Source organism: Oculina patagonica, chromosome 4 (genome assembly GCF_052425735.1).
Source record: "Oculina patagonica isolate OP01 chromosome 4, crgOcupat, whole genome shotgun sequence".
NCBI lineage: Eukaryota > Metazoa > Cnidaria > Anthozoa > Scleractinia > Oculinidae > Oculina > Oculina patagonica.
Genome location: NC_135761.1, coordinates 28623137 through 28643326, shown reverse-complemented (window position 1 = coordinate 28643326; position 20190 = coordinate 28623137). Strand labels below are relative to the sequence as shown.

Sequence of the window (20190 nt, the reverse complement as noted above, 5' to 3'; positions counted from 1 at the left end):
GAATAAAAAGAACTTCATATTCAGTAGTAACTTAAATTCCCATTTAACACCTACTGTCCATTTTATGTAAAGGAGACATAAACTACGTCCTGCTACAGTTTGGCAGAGCTCAAGTAACACATAAATATTTCTCTTTATAGAAATAGCGCGTATCTTTCTCTCCAAATTAAGTTAAGTGAAGGGAGCTTGCCTTTATCGTTTTTACTCATCCAGTGAAAATTAAAATGATTTTTTGATTTCTACAGAACACTTTTTTGCTTAAAAATGGCACCTGATAGCATAACTTTGAATGTTACATGAATGGAAAAATATTTAAATATATTCCTATCAATGTGGGGAAACATCAAACCACAAGAGTAAAATGCAAGATCAGAGTAATGCAATTAATTTAAATGGTTTATTTTTTGAAACAAACAATCCTAAAATAAATCAGTTCTATAAATAAAGTGTTTTGTGACTACTGATCTCTGATAAAATGCAAAACAACACTTAATCGTAGATGAAATTATTACCTTTTGACAAAAAGCTTGAGGTATATACTTTTCTGAGTTGATCACATGCTCAAATCAAATAAATGCCAAATTCAAGACAAACAAAAACCGCCTGGTCGACAAGAACAGAGAGAAGCACACTGTTTCGAAGCCCTTTCTTCAAAATCAAATGCCTGTTGTCACTTTACAAAGACACTGTAAACAACCAGGGCAGCTACCACACACAGATTTTTAAATTAAGCAAAATTCAAGTTTAAAGAAAGTTTTATGTTATTGTTTTATATATAGTCATACCAGGATTGTATTTTGCTAGATCCGCGCTGCACGCTCTCCCGGCAAATATAAAATTATCTCCACAGAACAAGACACAGCCAAGTTGCTTCTGTTGTCAGTGTAACAGCCTTGCATTGGTAACACTGATAATAACGATTTGCATTTTTGGCGATACTGTGGAGTTTCGATCAGACCACGATGGCTTTGAATAATCCAAATAATGTTTATATCATGAATTTAATCTCAGAAATCTGCTCCAGCAGTTGCAACGGTAGTTAATGTTGAGCGTTACATCAACTAAGGAGACAAATTTAGTTCGACACGGCAGTTGTACACCTTGCTATACGATACTGTCCATACAAAATTTAAACTTTGAACAGAACTTGACTGTCTTTTTTTTCGTTCTCAACTTTCCGTGCAGACTCGAATGTTTTTGCGACGCACGTGACACTGATCACGCAATTCCGGGTTCATCCACGCGAGAACCCACGCAATTTTGCGTGTATTCGCGCTGTTTGTGACGTCGAAGATGCCGTGAATTTTCCTGTACAAATAGAAGAGGGCAATCTCCCACATGCATACATTCCTCTGTTACATGAAGTGAAATTAACTTTGTAACTCACCTGCAAATATGCACTTCTCTTTGTAGCACACTTAAGCTCTCCCGTGCGAGCAAACACGAGATACGCCAAGTCATCCCGTTTTTCTTTGCGCTTGCAAACACTGGTTGGTGGAAATTTACTTCCGTTTCAGAATAATATAATAAACGCTACGAGAGCTTTCTCTAGTTTTCTTGCAATACAGATCGCTTTAATCAAACTTAAAACAATTGCAGTCGTTAGATATTTCTGTTTGCAACGAATCTCAATATTTTTGGTCATGCTGAGGAATATATTTCCGATATTTGAAGAACATGTTTTTACGAAATTAATTGCCATCGGTCATACGTATTTACTTTGTGGTTACGACCGTTCTTGTGATTGGATAGCAGCCCCCCGTGCGAGCAAACACGACAAGTCATCCCGTTTTTGTTTGCGCTTACAAACACTGATTGGTGGAAATTTACTTCCGTTTCATAAAATCGCTAGAATGTTTACTTAACAATTAAACGCTACGAGAGCTTTCTCTAGTTTTCTTACAACACATCGCTTTAATCAAACTTAAAACCATTGCAGTCGTCAGATATTTCTGTTTGCAACGAATCTCAATATTTTTTGATCATGCTGAGGAATATCTTTCCGATATTTGAAGAACATGTTTTTACGAAATTAATTGCCTTCGGTCAAACGTATTTACTTTGTGGTCACGAGCGTTCTTCTGATTGGATAGTAGCTCCCACTGTGTAAATAGTTCACATCGAAGCCAAAATAATACCGTATCGTTTCTGAGGAAACGAAACAAAAAATACCACAATAGACCATTTTTTAACGCTACCTTCGCAGCATTAGACGATAGTTCAAGTACTTCAGGCTCCATATATCATCGGTAGACGCTGGAGATCAAGGTTAGATTTTGAGATTTTTGCATCGTGAGAACGATGAAATTGCAGTTTTATGAAAAATCTGAACAAAATCATGACCACTCGCTCAAACCCGGGATACTTGATTATAACATCGTATAGTTAAAACTGCTGTTTTATATTTTAGTACTAAGTTGCCATAGCGCTTTGTCCGTTTAGATCTCCCAGCTATTAAAAACATGGGCAAGGTATTTAGGTTCTCGACATTCGGTCGCCATTTTGTCCACGCGCAATGTTTAATACACATAGCCAAAGTCGATCAGATAAACGGCACGCCGACACCAAAGTATGCTTGTTGTTGTCAGAAGATAAAGCAAGGACTCTTAGTATCGTATACAGCAAATAAAACTTAAAACACCTTTTATTTTGAGCTGAAAATTAGGCCATAAATTGTGAAAAATATGTAAACAATCGATAGCAGAACTTCTCTGTCGTGCGCACTAGCCCATATCGACGCATGCGCACGCAAAATGCCCTCCTGCTCAGAGGGCAAATTTCTGTTCTTTGGGAAAATGTTTGGAAAAACATTTGAAAACATTGGTTTTCTTTATTAAGCCAGACTACAACTGGTTATTTTATTCTTTTATCTTTATAAACAATACCAAGCAGTGTGTTACTAACATATTGTGTCAATGTTGTTTGATTTCAGGCAATCTGGGACTGGCTTTTCTACATCTTTTGAATCGTTTCAGTTTCCAGGCAGTAGCCAATGCATTTTTCTTTGTTGACAGCTTTTTCTTTCTAAGGTATATGTTGACCAAGTTAAAACCACCCCTCTTCCCATTTTAATGACGGAAAAATGGCACAGTTTGGTTTTAGCGTGAAATCATCATTGAGGCCCTGCTAGGGTAAATTCCGGCAAGCGATACAGCCCAGAAAGTAGCGACAGCACATAATATAAAATAGCGACAAGCGAAAACCCTTATGGAAAAACTTTCATTCTGAAAAGGACAAGCAATTTTCCTTCATTTTTACTACCGACAGTGACGCAAAGTTTGATAAAACCGTGACAAGGCGCATTTTTAAATTTAGACAAGCAACACGGGAACCCTTCCTGGCAGGGCCTCATCATTGATTTGGGGAGAGGGGTCTCAATTCTCTTTTCATTCTGTCCAAGGTTGTAGTAAGGGTCTTAACACAGAGCGAGCCAGCAAGTTATGCAAACATATATATTTGGATTAGGGATTTCTAGCTGGCATGGCATGGCTCGCAGTACACGTCTTCTCGCTGGTGTGTTAAAAGTCGTATATTCAACTGGAAAGTGCATATCCATAACATATTTTATAATTACTGCGAATATATAATAATAATATAACTGTGTGGTATTATTGTTACTGAAGTATCTAACAGTAACATGGTCAGGACTGATTTTTAGCTCATTCTCCAGAATGAGTAATAGAGTGATACAGATGTTGACGGAAGTCTGCGTGTACAAAAAGTGATACAGATGTTGACGGAAGTCTGCGTGTACAAAAATTGTGTGGACGGAAGTTGTAAAACGGAAGTAATTTTATATGCTACCCCTGCCCCCTTAGTAACGCCAAAAATAACTTCAGTGAAGCTCAGATGCAAATGTGAAAAGAAAGGAAATCATTGTATAGTGTAATAAATAAATTAACATCAAATGACAATTTCGGAACTACTGGTAGAACGGAAGTAATTTTATATGCTACCCCTACCCCCTTAGTAACGCCAAAAATAACTTCAGTGAAGCTCAGATGCAAATGTGAAAAGAAATGAAATTATTGTATAGTGTAATAAATAAATTAACATCAAATGACAATTTCGGAACTACTGGTCTACAATGAACCAAAAATAAAGCTTCGTCAACTACGACTACGACCCGCACGTGTCGTTATTACAAAAAATTATCAAATGTATATTTTCATTTTTTTCTTTTCTGAGACCGCTCAACATGTCCTCGGCCCTGACCCCAATCTGTCTATGTCCAACAGAAAGTATAAAGAGCGATCTAAAAAAAATATTCAATGGAATTTTTTTGGTACGTTTCAAGTAGAGTTGGTTTTGGCTCATGACGTGACGCAGCTGATGTTCACCCGTACGCGACCCCGCACGCATTTCTGTACGTGCATAATAAACCAAAAATAAAGTTACGTCAACTCTCTTTTTAGAAATGCACGATCTGCGCACGTCGCCGAAAATGTATCAAATGTATATTTTTTATTAAATTTCCTCTTTCTAAGAACCCTGGACACGTCCAAGTAAAACGATAAAGAGCCATTCAAAAATTAACTTATGACGTTACGCAGCGTGGACAAAAAATGTGTGGACAAAATATGTGTGGACGGAAGTTGTAGAACGGAAGTAATTTTACATGCTACCCCTCCCCCCTAAGTAACGTTAAAATAACTTCAATACTTCAATGAAGCTCAGATACAAATGTGAAAAGAAATGAAATCATTTTATAGTGTAATAAATAAATTTACATCAAATCACAATTTCGGAACTTTTAAAAAGGAAACGTGTATCACAAAGTCGAAATGTTGACAACCTGGGGGTTTATTTTATCGTGTGCTGACACACGTAATCAAGGTTCATTTTAACGTGCGCTGTTACACGCAATGAAGTCCCACCAGGCAGTCGGAAGTAAATTTAATACGCTACCCCTCTCCCGTTGTTGAGATTATACATCTACATCTACATTTAATTAGGTCGGTAAAAATCTAGAGATATCACACCAAGATTTCTTCATGGCCGAACTTATTTTTAACTTTTACTATGGAGTTACGCTTGCCATATGACGTGTTCTAATAAACGTTTATGAAGCTCACTGATAAAAACACCACATCCGAGCAGCACGTTTTTGTCTCCTGTCACGTCATCTCATTTCCCGTGACTCACGTCATCCGTTTTACACGACGTATTCGTGCGCATCTTTCTCTCAAATTTCATTCGCTGCTCAATCCATGAACAATGGTTGTCACTGCCCGGTAGATGCGTGCTGACAGAAAGGTAATTCAAAACGCAATTCAGTAATCTAAAACGGTCACAAATATTCATTTCATTTCTTTTCACATGTGTATCTGAGCTTCGTGGAAGATGTGAACTATCCAACCAGAAGAAAGCTCGTAACCACAATGTCCACACGTTTTAACAGTAAAAACATGTTCTTCAAATATCGAAATTATATTTGTCAAGAAGACGAAAAGCTTTGCAGTTTAATTACACAATAGAAATACCAAACGACTGCGATCCTTGTAAGATCGATTAAAGCGATGTATTGGTGAAAAATATTGTGAAAGCTCTTTCCGTGTTTAATTGTTATGTAAATATTCCAGCTTTTCTGTCTATGTTGTTGTTGACTTTGTACATTTTCCATCAATAATAGCGCTGAGAAGAGCAAACAAGACTGGATGTCTTCGGATGTCTCCTGTTTGCTGGCACGGAAGGGTAAAGGAATCTGCATGGATGCAAAAAACTTGACTGTTTCGCAATTCCTCCCCGCGTAATACTGATTCTCGACTTAGGATCTTCTCTTCTTATCATTTATATTTTTATTATGCTCATCGTTCCGCGATCCGGAAACGAAATACCATTTCTTTTTAAAATAACTGCTTGTGGACTTTTACGTAGCGGGGAATGGGGCCATGTAAAATTACTTTCGGCTGCCTCAATAGACTTGATCGCTTGTGTCAGCGCGTGTTAAAATACGTGAAAATACGTCCAGGGTCCCTAAGGTCTAAACAGCTCGGCAACTTGATTCACGTTGCACCATTTTTAGAAGATGTGAAATTGTGATTTCATTTCTTTTTACATACATTTTCATTACCCACCACCACTCCCAAACCCTAACCCCCCCCCCCCTCCCAAAAAAAAGGCAGAAGAATGAGCTGGCTCTAAGTGCCCTTTGATTTCATCAGAGGTGAAGAGACAGGCTCCTCACGTGTATGTTGGGACTGACTTACAGTTTAAGGACAGGTTCTTATCAAATGTTTACTGCAATATGCTGATTGACAAAGCAGTACTTTGCAGTTGCTGTTGTTAAATCGATTAACTAATTCTTCCATATTGTTAACACTGGATAATTATTTTTATTTTTAAGATTAAGGTTGATCCACTAACAATCTGTTTAATAATCATTTAACAGTGGCTTGCTGGTGTCGTACCTTTCATTTCGTCAAATGGAAAGGAAAAAGGGTCAGTTACCCCTTTTTAAGTTTTACTTTCATCGATTCTGGAGGCAAGTACAATGAATTATTTTTGTTGCAGATTATATTACTGGTATATTCAGTTTCATAAGACTTATTTCATGTGACACTGAAATTTTTTTAAGGCTTTGATGAAATTGACGAATAAAGCAAAATTTTGTACTTTTATATCTGTCAAGCCATGTAAAAATCCAACATCATGCCAAATACCTTCATAAATAATTTGTCTCAATTTGCTGGATGGTATATAAATAATATTAATGTTGTTTGTTGTAATTTTGGGGTGGTCTACTTACAAAAAAACTGTCTTTAATTTAGTCAACATCAGGAATAATTAATGATGCATCTTGACTTTGTATTAATTAATTAACTATTTTCAACTAATTTTTTTTTAGACATAAGGTAATTATAAACTGCAAATTTATTGATCTGCGCTGATTGTGTTCATTAAGGCTCTAGAATGAAAATTAATCCAAAGAATTCTTTCAGGTTGACTCCAACTTACATGTTTGTGTTGTTGTTCTATGACAAGCTAACTGGCTTCTTGGGTGAAGGTCCCACATGGTTTCAAATGCAAACAAATCCAGCTTGTGACAAGTATTGGTGGACAAATCTTCTCTACATCAACAACTTCTGGCCAACTAGTTTGGGAAAAGAGGTTTGATAAGTTAACAATAGGAGAACATTGTTGTTTATAATTTGCAATTTGCTATCAAGTAAAGATTATACTCTGCCTGTGATCACCTATCGGAAGGACAACTGTTCACTTGTTTACCACTTGTTTTCATCAGTGATGCAAATTTCCAAAACATAGCTGTGTGCTCACCTGGGGGGGCACTCCCACATATGAGCTATATAGTCTTTGCTCTGAAGGTTTTTCTTTGCATTCTCCAGTTTTCCTCCCTACATAAAAACCAACACTTCTAAATTCCAATTTGATCGGAAATCCAAGGGCCACAGGTTTGTTAGTCACAAGACTATTAAGTGCAATTCTTGTAAAATAGATTCAATTTATTTATTTATTTATTTGACTGTTTGTTTGTTTGTTTATTTATTTATTTTTTATTTTGTTGGATCTGAATGGGCCCTTTGCAGCTATCAGCCATGCATTGTACAAATAAACACCATGGTGGAGGGCAAGCTACATGTATGCTCTGAGACAATCAAAACAAAGAAACGTCATGCATGACTGGTTGAAGTCACATTGTCTTGGATGACCTAGCATGTTGCTTGGCCACAGGCAAAGGGCGCATTATTCATTTTGTTGATGATGTTGTATTTTTATTTGCAGTGTATGAACTGGAGTTGGTATCTTGCCAATGACATGCAGTTTTATATCATCAGTCCCATCATCCTTTTGGCAACTAATAGGTAAAATTCTGCAAAAGTCCATTGTAAAAATGAAAAAAGGACTGAAGACTAGTATATCTAATTGATAAGATCAAAAAGCTAAAACTATCTGAATGAAAAGTTGCCTTGTGATTACCAATCTTACCAAGTCTTTATGAAGATAGAGCTTGGGGAAGTCACTGCACAGACTTAAGCCATAATTTTCGAGCTTTTTTAAAAGTTCGCGGACACCGTACCTCACCGATTTCGCTGAAATTTGGCATGCAGTCTTGTTTTAGGGTCCTAACTACCAAATGGATATTAAAAAGTTTCAATTCTTTTTATTTTGAAAAATATCGAGAAGGCCGATTTGAAGCGTCCGTGACGGCCCGCCAACATGACGGATCAAAGGTGTTCTTGTTACTTCGACACTGAACCTGCCGTCACAGTTTCTCGATCATACTTGGTATAGTTATAAAGAACTATCTTTCTTCTTTCTATATATCAAAATAGATTCGGCAAATGTTGAGTTCGGATGATCAACGGCCAAGAAGTTCGAAGGTATGTTAACGATGTTTTGAACAGTCTCAAATTTACTACAAAATGAAAGGCTTATAACTCCACTGTTATCTCGATTTAGAACAAGCCATTTACCATGAACAAAGCTTGTTCATTGGTGAATTGATTCCATTAATAAAAAAATTGGGGAAATGTAACCGTTAAGAATAAAAAATTATGGAACCTCTAGTAAATTGGCCATTTCAGCGCCATTTCAGCGGATCAGCTCATTTAACAGCAAATAATCGGGAGAAACATGAAAGGGTTACAGTCGTTTATCATAAGCAGTTTTCAGGTATTCTTTGCTTATCTTAAACAAATACATAATCTTTGCCAAAGATGTGGCGATTTTTGAGCGTACGATCGTTTCTCCAAATTTTTACGTCGGCAACTTTATTTTATTTGTTGTCGAGATTATACGCTGTTGTTATTCAATATTCGTTTCACAAGAACTTCTGTTGCTCGCATTTCCCAAATCACTGTTTAAGAAATTGCCCATTCCGTAACAGGGTCATTCTTACTTTTTCTTTAAAAATTACTAGGAAAGCGAGAATGTCATAGAACGGTTTTATACTAATGAAAATACCTGTCAGACATAACTTAAACTGTTTGTGTTATCTGGCTGTTTTCACAAATATGCAAATTAAGCAATTCTTAAAGTGCCTATCTTTAACTATTTCACGCTTAAAGATTCCTCCAAATCTTTTCGCCTACCTTTTGGCCAAACGAAGTTTTGTGTCTCCAGGCAGAATGCTCGTTATCAGCAATGAAAGTCGAAGAGATACAGAAGCTCGAGTAAAATTCTAACTGCTGTGAAATGAACATCGTTTGAGCTTGACGTGTATTTATAGATTGCGCTCGAGCTCCGTTAATTAAGTTTATTCATTTGGCGATCAGATAAAAATCAATGAATGATCAGAGTTATTTCTAAGTCCATTTCTAAGCACGGGAGACACGGAAGTTTGTTTCAGAAGCATTTATGCATAGAAATACCGGTTTATTTTTGAGCGGTAAATCTGCATTTATAATAGCTGGGAGTTTGGGGTGTTTTTTGGTGTTTTTTTTTTGAGGGGGCTCGGGGGGGGGGGGGGTGTGGAAGTGGTGCCTTCGTATCGTCTTTTGTTCTTTAATTCATTTGTCCCTTTAATTCATTAATGTAATTCAAATCAGTTTATGAAAACGTTTTTTAATGTCGCTTTAAGCCACCGCACCCCAACCACGGATATAAGAACTACCACATTTAAAAGCCCACATTTCGTACCAAACTGTACAACCCCAGGGCTTACCCCAAGCAGATTTTTGCACTTTCTTACACGGTTGGGGAGCGTGATGGCCTAATAATGGTCACTGCGCTGGACTCTGGACCAAACAGTCCTGGATAGAGCTTTTGGGGGGCAATGCGTTAAGTTCTTTGGAAAGCCTCTCAACTCCCAGAGTACCTTTCCTTACCCAGGTGTAAAAATGATTACCAGTCAATCTTAAGCTTTTCGGGAAGGGAGGTAACCCTGCGATGGAATAGCATCCCATCCGGGTGGAGTAAAAATACTCGTTGTCGCTTCACGTTGCGGAAACCGGTATGAGCTCCGGCCTGATGGGCCACTAGGCTCGTAACCTGCCTAGAACTACATAAATGGACCGGGCGGCCATAAATTTTTTATCGTGAATTGAGGCGCGGCGCTCCCACATTAAGGGGTGACATGGCATAACGAAGAGTAATTGATAATCCATTCCCCGAACTGTTCCAAATTCAGGCCACTGTGTAAAAGAACAAAAGAGGATACGAAGGCACCACTTCCACACCCCCTCCCCCCCCCCCGAGCCCCCCTAAAAAAAAAAAAACAACACCAAAAAACACCCCAAACTCCCAGCTATTATAAATGCAGATTAACCGCTCAAAAATAAATCGGTATTTCTATGCATAAATGCTTCTGAAACAAACTTCCGTGTTTCTCGTGCTTAGAAATGGACTTAGAAATAACTCTGATCATTCATTGATTTTTATCTGATCGCCAAATGAATAAACTTAATTAACGGAGCTCGAGCGCAATCTATAAATACACGTCAAGCTCAAACGATGTTCATTTCACAGCAGTTAGAATTTTACTCGAGCTTCTGTATCTCTTCGACTTTCATTGCTGATAACGAGCATTCTGCCTGGAGACACAAAACTTCGTTTGGCAAAAAGGTAGGCGAAAAGATTTAGAGGAATCTTTAAGCGTGAAATAGTTAAAGATAGGCACTTTAAGAATTGCTTAATTTGCATATTTGTGAAAACAGCCAGATAACACAAACAGTTTAAGTTATGTCTGACAGGTATTTTCACTAGTATAAAACCGTTCTATGACATTCTTGCTTTCCTAGTAATTTTTAAAGAAAAAGTAAGAATGACCCTGTTACGGAATGGGCAATTTCTTAAACAGTGATTTGGGAAATGCGAGCAACAAAAGTTCTTGTGAAACGAATATTGAATAACAACAGCGTATAATCTCGACAACAAATAAAATAAAGTTGCCGACATAAAAATTTGGAGAAACGATCGTACGCTCAAAAATCGCCATATCTTTGGCAAAGATCATGTATTTGTTTAAGATAAGCAAAGAATACATGGAAACTGCTTATTATAAACGACTGTAACCCTTTCATGTTTCTCTCGATTATTTGCTGTTAAATGAGCTAAACCGCTGAAATGGCGCTGAAATGGCCAATTTACTAGAGGTTCCATAATTTTTTATTCTTAACGGTTACATTTCCCCAATTTTTTTATTAATGGAATAAATTCACCAATGAACAAGCTTTGTTCATGGTAAATGGCTAGTTCTAAATCGAGATAACAGTGGAGTTATTAGCCTTTCATTTTGTAGTAAATTTGAGACTGTTCAAAACATCGTTAACATACCTTCGAACTTCTTGGCCGTTGATCATCCAAACTCAACATTTGCCGAATCTATTTTGATATATAGAAAGAAGAAAGATAGTTCTTTATAACTATGCCAAGTATGATCGAGAAACTGTGACGGCAGGTTCAGTGTCGAAGTAACAAGAACACCTTTGATCCGCCATGTTGGCGAGCCGTCACGACGCTTCAAATCGGCCTTCTCGATATTTTCCAAAATAAAAAGAATTGAAACTTTTTAATATACATTTGGTAGTTAGGACCCTAAAACAAGACTGCATGCCAAATTTCAGCGAAATCGGTGAGGTACGGTGTCCGACCAAAGTTCGAATCTTATAGACTATGACAATTAAATACCACAAACACAAGTCAAACATGTATTTCTTTAGAATCCTTCAACAATAGATACATCTGAGTATAGGGGTTACTGTGGAAGTAGACTGTTCACAGTCCCCTATTTTTCCGTGAAGTCGTAGAGATCGATCGTTCAGTCCGACGGGCCGCCATCTTGGTTTACAAACGCGAGCGAAAACTGGGGAGAGTGCAATAATGCCAATAATTCCAATAATGTGCAATAATATTTTTTATTTTGCACTCTCCCCAGTTTTCGCTCGCGTTTGTAAACCAAGATGGCGGCCCGTCGGACTGAACGATCGATCTCTACGACTTCACGGAAAAATAGGGGACTGTGAACAGTCTACTGTGGAAGTTGCAAGTTTACTACACCACATCCAAGGCCCTCAATCTGGAATCCAACACACTAAGCATTTGGGGGGAGGCTACAAGGGAGACTGAGCACCCGCTTCCCCTTCCTTTTCTCCCAGTTCCACCCCTTTCCTTAGTGTTTCCCATCTTTTTGTGCTATTTCTGTAATTTGCAGAATATTACAAACTATTGCACCAAAATTTTTCTTCATTTCTCTTGGTTTCGCCCACCTGAAAATCCCACTTCCTGCCCTTTCTTTTCCACACCACCTCCATGTACCGGTAGTAACTTTGTTCTCTAGCCAAATTAACTTAATGATAAAACACCATTATGATATTATTGTGCAGGTTCGAAGTCAGCCTGGATATAAGGGATTTGCTTACAAAAAAAAACAAAAATAACTGCATCCGAACATAGTAAAAAAGAATTGTAGCAACTTCTACCTTTCTGACATCATGCTTAACTTTTCTTCTCCATTTTTATTTTAGATTTGGTAAGCGTGGTTTTATAATAACAACAGCAATTCTCCTTCTTGCCCACTTCATTGCCACAGCTGCCATTATTGGTTACTATGATCTCAATACTTCAAATATGCTTGGAGGTGGTGAAAACCCGTAAGTATAAACATGTTAAATAAACATTTGTCCAGTGAGTTTGGAATGAGGTTTTCAAATCCCAAAAGTTTATTGTATCTTAACAAGCATGTCATTGTAACGGAGTCACATCACTTGCATGTTGTCAGTCTGCATTTTTCAATTTCATCTGTCTTATTATTTCTCAGTCTTCCTCACTCCTAGTCTAAACGTTTATAAATAAATCGTTAACTTTTTAATTTAATTTAATCCATTTTTACTGCATAATATAAACTTATAATAAACAAATAATAAAAAGAAAAATAATAAACAAATAATAAAAAGAAAAAAAAGTACAGCAATATAAAAAAAAGCAGTGAGAAAAGACTAGAAGAGAACATTAAAATCATACATGCTAGTCCACCCAAAGATACCTACATATAATTAAAAATAGAAAAGAAGAGGAACAATGCTATTTAAAATGTTTATTATCAGTGACTGTTATTGATGTCCAAGTAACATGTGGGTGATCATGATCAAAGCCCTTGCTTTTATAAAACTGTCTGCATCGTTCCTTGAAGCATGACAGGCTAAGATTATCATTCTTAAAGCCCATCAAGAAAGTTATTCCATGAATAAGGTATTCTATTTAAAAAATGTGCCCTTAAAAAGCTCAGTTCTTACTGATTTCATTAATTCAGTTTATTAGATGAATTCAAAATATGAGTCAACTGTACAATTGTAGTAGCCACACTTTAATTTGTAGAAGCTACGAAAAGAATTGATTTGAAGTTTCCAAACTTAAATTTGAAGCTAATATTTTACATCATGAAAAGTTAGCTAATGGATGATCTGTCTTTCGTATGTAGCAATAATCGAGGTGGTAATATGCCGGACTTCAGCAGCCTTGTGTATGTCAAGCCTTACTGCCGTATAGCTCCATACCTTGTTGGGATGGCATTAGGATATGTGTTTCATCTACAAAAAGACTCAACGAAGAAGCCAAATTGGGTAAGAAACTATAAAGAACCGGAATGTTATTGCCACTGCACAAATATAAGACAAGTTCATTGGATGGTAAATGTTACGTCCCCAAGTTTTAGTCATCTTCTCTGGTGATTCTTACAAAACTGCAAGGCAGTGAGGCAGAAAGCCATGCAAGGTAGAATTTCCAACTCCAAATTGAAAGGCTAACCCCAAGCTACCCCAGCTTTTAGATAACCAAAGTGTCCTTTAGGCTAAGCAAAGTGCTATTCAGGCTAACCGGAATGGATCACATGCCCACCTGCCTCGCATTTTGTGACGACCCTTCTCTGGTGGCTCAGGAGTAAACTACTAGAGAAGACAGCTGAACATCAGGCTAAAAAATTATTTTTACAAGTTTATTATATAACCCGACAACTGGAAACTCAAGCATTGAATTCTTTCAACATTTCATTTTGCTTGCTTTCTGTTAATGCAAGGTGAAACTACTAGGCAAATCTCATTTTTGCATGTTTTGTATTTTTGAACAAAAGAAGAGAAGAGCTCTCACAGCTTGTAAACTACCCGCCAACAAACTTGTCATATGCCAAAATTGTGATGTCACAAGATGTTTTCAGGACCTTGCGTGGTTGTGCTGTGCACTTGTGGCAGAGAGACTATAGGCTGTTAGTCTAATAAAATATAGCAATACATTAACATGCAACAGTTACTAAATGGAATTGTCGCATTTATAGTTTTGTTATTTTTTTAGGTTATCATGCTTGTTGGTTGGTGTGTAGCCATCGCCCTGGCATTATCCGTTGTATATGGACCTTACAAGTCTATAAAACAACCAAGGGTGCCTTTTACCAAGTTTGAGAACATCATGTATGGGACATTCAGCCGTTTTGCCTGGGGACTGGCTCTAGCTTGGGTGGTTTATGCCTGTCATCGTGGATTTGGGGGTATGTACGTAATTTGGGCTTGTAGTGTTTTATCATAAAATTATTGTCACAAATATGAAGGATGTGTTGTTCTTTAATTATGTCACAAGCATGGGACAAAGAAAAAAACTGAGTGCCGACGGGAATTAAACCCATGACCTCCGAAACACTGGGTGGTCACTCTAGATATCCACCAAGCTACGAAGAGACTCTTAGTGAGCAAGGCCTTTTACTTGGTCCATATGTGCCAAGCAGGTCACAAAGAGGTCCATATCTCAACAGTAGATCAGTGTTGTTTTAACTAAGGTTACAATAGTGATACTTATGTTGTTTTTATTTCTAACAGGCTTGGTAAATAGGATTTTATCTGCTCATTTGTGGATTCCACTCAGTCGTCTAACCTACACAGCATATCTTGTGCATCCTATTGTACTTTTCACATTTTTTGCATCATTTGAAACTGTGTTGGCCTACTCGGATCTTCACTTGGTAAGTTTACGTTTCTTTGGAGCAACCAATTCAAGTTAACAGTGGGACTGCTCTTGGCAAAAATTCAAAGCAAATTGTTTAATTTTGTTGTTACACTTATAACTAATGTCTTCTGGATGGATGGATGGATAATCTTTATTTAAAAACACGGTCAAATTCATCAGCTACAATGCAAAAATCTAATTATAAATATGTACATACATTGTACAAGAAAGAGGGGAAATATATCTAAAATATATAAACATATATAATCAAAGATCTCTTCGAGATATCGACTTTTTTTGCATGAAGTTAGTATGAGTAGAAGGTTTATCCTGGGCATTGTTGTTCGAACATATCATGGAAGAATTCAAACGTCTTTCAGTTCAAGCATTTTTTTATTTTCGCGGAGTAAATGCTGTACTTGTCAGTCGCGACGGCTGGGTGCTTTGCGACTCATATACTTTGGCTTGGTTAAAAAAGGTAAACTTTGACGTTTGCCTTTAACATGTTTAATCGAAATAGTTGTTTCCTTTCGAGTTAGAAAGATTTCTACTCGGCTTAATGCAGAAAAATAATGCCTGATCGCAGGTTAGGTTACGCACGACAGAGTTACCTTTTGTCTCGTCACGCAATCTTAACCCCACATTGAGAAGTAAATTTTCGTTTGGATATTACCAAAAGCCGCTTCTCCTCGTTATTCTTTACCTTACGGCTACACATCCCATTTCTAACGACTACATTTCCAGCAAAACAGTTGCTGTTTATTTTTCTAATGGCGATGCATTAACTTCTGAACGGAAGAAACGTTTAACGTTTACTGCTTCCACCGGAAGTAATTTCACAACAGGCTACAAAAACACTTATAAATATCACTTAACACATTTAATGATGTTGCAATTAGCGAAGCGCACTAATGACGTCACAGACTGATTTGACCCCCCGGTGTGAGTCAAAATTCGAACAAACAAACCGCTCTTAGCCTGCGTAGCAGGCGTTGGCGGCCACTTTGGAGGCATATTTAGCGATTGTTTCACAAAACCATGGCCAGATTGGCTCGGACTTCGGAAAGCCTTACCTGTGCAACGTAGAAAGCTCAAACCGTGGTTTGAAACAAAAGGTTTGTCAAACAGAGCAATTATTCAATAAATGTGTAAAATGTTTTACTCTCAGTTATTGAATGGATTATAAAGGCCCGATTTGCTGCCGGGATTTGCTGAAAGAAAACATTTATTTTTATGAGAAATGCAAAACTTTTACACTGTTCTTAGTGGCACATTTTGCAACACAACAGAGCTGACCTCAGATTTATGCCACCACACCCCTTGCCTGACCCGAATATTTAAAGAGGTCAATTTCGTTACACAATTGTCGCGGCAAATACTATTTAATATACACTGTTCGAGCTCGGCAGCTGTAGCTGCAGTCTGTAATAGTAATGGGGATAAATAATAGCTTTATTTAAATCAAACCCGCCGTCAATTCCATTAGAAAGGCGTTTGAATAGCATAATATTTTCGCTCTCTATCTATCATGTGTCGAAACAGATCGGATGGCCGGCGATCAGTGCCGTCAAATTCGGGAAGAATTCTGAACTTCTTGCAACCGACGATCTTTCCGGTGCCTAAATGAAGCAAACATACAAGTGCTATCCTTCGCAATTATATATACTAGTTATGCAACGCTTTCGAGTGGTATACTATGGACGAGTCTCGGTATACACACTCGCCTAAAGGCTCGTGTGTATACCGAGAAAATACAAGTGACGAGTGGGATATTCCATGGTATACCACGAGAAAGTGTTGTGTAACTATTTTATACCATGCCATAGAAAATACGCTTACTAAATTTCGTCGAGAATACAGTCGCAGCGCACTATGGGAAGGTTGGGTTGAATACCGTCGAATATACAACGGCTTTCCTGTATTTTGATTGGCTGTATTTTCTATGGCATGGTATAAAATTCGATAGTAATTCGCTATCCGCCGCTTAAATTTCTCGGCAGCCTGAATAATTTTGCAGTGGAAATCAACGGTGTCATTACCGGATCTTCGACTAATAAATTCAATTTTGGGCCATTTTTTGGATACCTTCAATCTGTTTTTCACTTACTAAAGCAAAAATGTTTGAAATCTATCATTTTTCGAGCCTTTCGAGAATCTCGGCCTCAAATTGTGCCTTTCTCGCCCTTTTTTTCTTGTCAAGAATGCGTCCCCTCCATACAAAGCCTTTGCTAAAACTAAAATTGTTGTCCGACTCACGCAGGGGGGGGGGGGGGTATCATGTGGCGAAATCTATTTTTGAGTTATTTTTTCAAAAATAGCTCTTTAGTCGTCGTGTCCTTGTAATCAGTCGGTGGGTCAGTGAAGTATGTGTGTTTGTCACACCAATCAGATTCAGGTACTATCAGAACCAATAAAATTGCAGTTTATAAAGGGGAAGCAATCTGACGTAGTCAGCAATTTCGTTCTAAGTTTTTAGATTAGAAGGAGGCGGAATCGGTGAGTTGTGATTTAACCCTGGATTAAAAACGTTTTTCGTAACGCCCGCCTGCTTACAACGCACATGCCGTGAGCAAAAGGCCCAACACTAACTTGTTATTCGTCTTATTCGAGCGTACGTTTGGAGAGGCTAGCTTTCCATTTGCACAAAGCAGATTTGAAGAATAATGTGGTCATTACTTTTGCCGTCCGCTTTGTGAAGTTCGTTGGGAAATTGGAAAGTTTGTTATGAAGTTGCCAAATAGGTTGCGAGTTTTTGAATCAAATTGTGAGCTTCGATACAAAGTTCCCAACTTCGGCCCGAAATTAATAAAACCTTCTATAATTATGTTATCAAAAAGGGCTTTCTACGCTAAACTGTTGGAAACAATAAAAATTTTATGTTGGAAACATAAAAATAAAAAACTTTTATGTTCAGCGAGCCGTAAACACGTTGTCTCGAACAAATTAGTCTGTCGCGTCGCGTCGGCTTCGATTAAAATCAATAAACCATCCAGTTTCATCCGGTTTACAAACGCAGAAGACTTGAAATTGAAGACAGTGAAGATTATGCCTCACAGAAATCGTTAAATATGTGTTTTCATACAAAAAAGTTAAAATTTGACCAAATTTCTACCTGCATAAGATTTATTTATCGCCAAATCACTTGCGTGATCGCTGATGCGAAACGTTGTCTTGCACTTCAAGCTACTTCAACTTTCCTTGACAAGCTCTAAAATCTTCGAGTTCAGAAATCGCCATGACTTTCGAGCAACATGTCTTGTTTCTCCTCAACAACCAAAACTTCGAAAGTTCAGTCGGGCCGAAGTTGGGAACTTTTCGAAGTTCGCAATTTGATTCGCAAACTCGCAACGTAATTGGCAACTTCATAACAAAGTTTCCAATTTCCCAACAAACTTCGCAAAGCGGGCGGCCAAAGTAAACTGAAATCAACTGTAAAACATCTCGTTCAAACATTTAATGAACCGGTACAAGTATTAACTTTGCTGTTAAAAGCAACTACGATCGAGAGCAAAAACAGAATACGAGCGTGCCATTCCGTGACAATTCGATAACTCAATTAGTTCTTGTTTGTTGAATAGAATTTAGGTTGTGAATGAACGAAAATCTTTGTCGAACAGTTCTGACAGAAAACAAATACTCCAGGTGTACTGTGCTTTAAAGAACTTTCCCGAAGAAAGTGGTTTTTGATTTGATGCGTTTATTACTTCGTTTATTATAGTACTTTTCGTTCAATGTCTATATGGAATCGTGGCTTTTTCGAGAAAAACAAGGGTATCGTGTTACGTTCGTTTTTAAAAAACAGAGGTCTCGTGTTACAAAAGTGAAAAAAACAACAATATCATGTTTCAGTGTTTGGCAAAAAGCCAAAAGTATTCCGTAACAAACAAAAGTAACACGTAACGGTTGCAACAAAGCTAGCAACAAAATAACCGCTTAAACAGAATAAGAACGTGCCATTTTGTGACATTTTGATAATTGAATTAGTTTTTGTTTTTCAATTAAATGATGAAAATTTACATATTGAATAAAACAGTTCTGATGTATCAAAATGCACGTAAAAGTTATTTTGTTTGCAAGCAAATTTTGTGCAAAAAGTGACTTCGTGGGCCGCCATACACAAACAGCTCAACCCATGGCATAAACCATCCCAACAGGACAATCACCCAGTTTCACCCCAAGCCACCCCATAAATTGAAAAAATAACTCCTGCACGCTTAGCGTGCCTATGTTTAGTAATAGTGCGCTTTGCTAGCTAGATGATGTTGCAATTCTAAATTGTGCAACTCAGCAGAAATAATCAATTGTCACGAAATGAGTTCCCTTTGGTTAACTATTAGCAACGTTTTAGTGTGTTCGTGCGGGTAATGTTTGACCTCCTGACCTCTTTCAGTGCTTTGGCTAAATTAAAGGCACGGCGCCGCACAGTAAAATCTTTAGAAAAGCAGTCACTTGAAAAACACACAAGTCGTGTTTGCGTTAGTCACGGAGTGAACGTGACATGAATTTCTGCCTAGCCGGAAAAATGCCTGCTTACGCATGCAAATATTTATTTTGTTCCGAATGTTCAATAAAATAACCCAAACCAGTTCATTTAAAAGAAAGCCAAATCACGCCAAAATAAAGAGTAGACTATAGAGTGAATTCGTGTAACCCGTTTTTTATATGTTAATGAGTCGTATAATATTCTAATGTTTGTGTACAATAAAAAAAAAATACACGAGTGGTCAGAAGACCTCAAAGAAATCACTTTAATAGTTATACAGTATAAGTATAAACAGGAAGTGTCTTTTTTTTCAGCACTTCAAGAACATGTTCAACCTAAATTGAAAAATTAGCGGTCTGGTTCAAAATACGCAGGATTTAGTCATTTCACGTTGTTGTTTTTCAGAAGATGGTAAATAAATTTGCCAAGGAGTAATAGAACACATGCACAGCTATTTTCCTGCTCATTAAACCTTTTGTTTGCTAAACAAAAGTTGTTTGTCATCGTGATTTGCTAAAGCTCCCCATTGGATTGCGCGCGCAGAATTGCGTTACAGTCAAGTTTAATTTGTTTTTCTTTACGCAATGTAGAATATAAATTCAATTCAAGGCATGATAATTTTTAAGCTCCGTTATCTGTTTTGGTTTTTACATATTGTTAAATCCTTGAATTTTAACCTGACTTCCGCATGCAAATACTTAAGATTTGTCTGCAATTTTCTGTTTTCTTGTACAGCTCATTAAAATATTACACGGCCCATTAGCATATAAAAAACAGGTTACACGAATTCACTCTTATAAAGGCTATCCCATTGTGTT

At 37.4% G+C, this 20190-nt stretch overlaps 1 protein-coding gene across 1 annotated transcript in view; it reads left to right on the top strand.

Moving 5' to 3' along the window:
• Positions 1–20190, top strand: part of LOC144650061 (nose resistant to fluoxetine protein 6-like) — a 37067-nt gene that overhangs the window by 13062 nt on the left and 3815 nt on the right. Inside the window, exons 7-14 of the mRNA XM_078509708.1 lie at positions 2933–3029; positions 6392–6484; positions 6942–7110; positions 7744–7823; positions 12426–12551; positions 13379–13520; positions 14245–14437; positions 14763–14905. Of these exons, the coding sequence (XP_078365834.1) occupies positions 2933–3029; positions 6392–6484; positions 6942–7110; positions 7744–7823; positions 12426–12551; positions 13379–13520; positions 14245–14437; positions 14763–14905 (1043 nt within the window). The remainder of the gene's footprint in view (positions 1–2932; positions 3030–6391; positions 6485–6941; positions 7111–7743; positions 7824–12425; positions 12552–13378; positions 13521–14244; positions 14438–14762; positions 14906–20190) is intronic.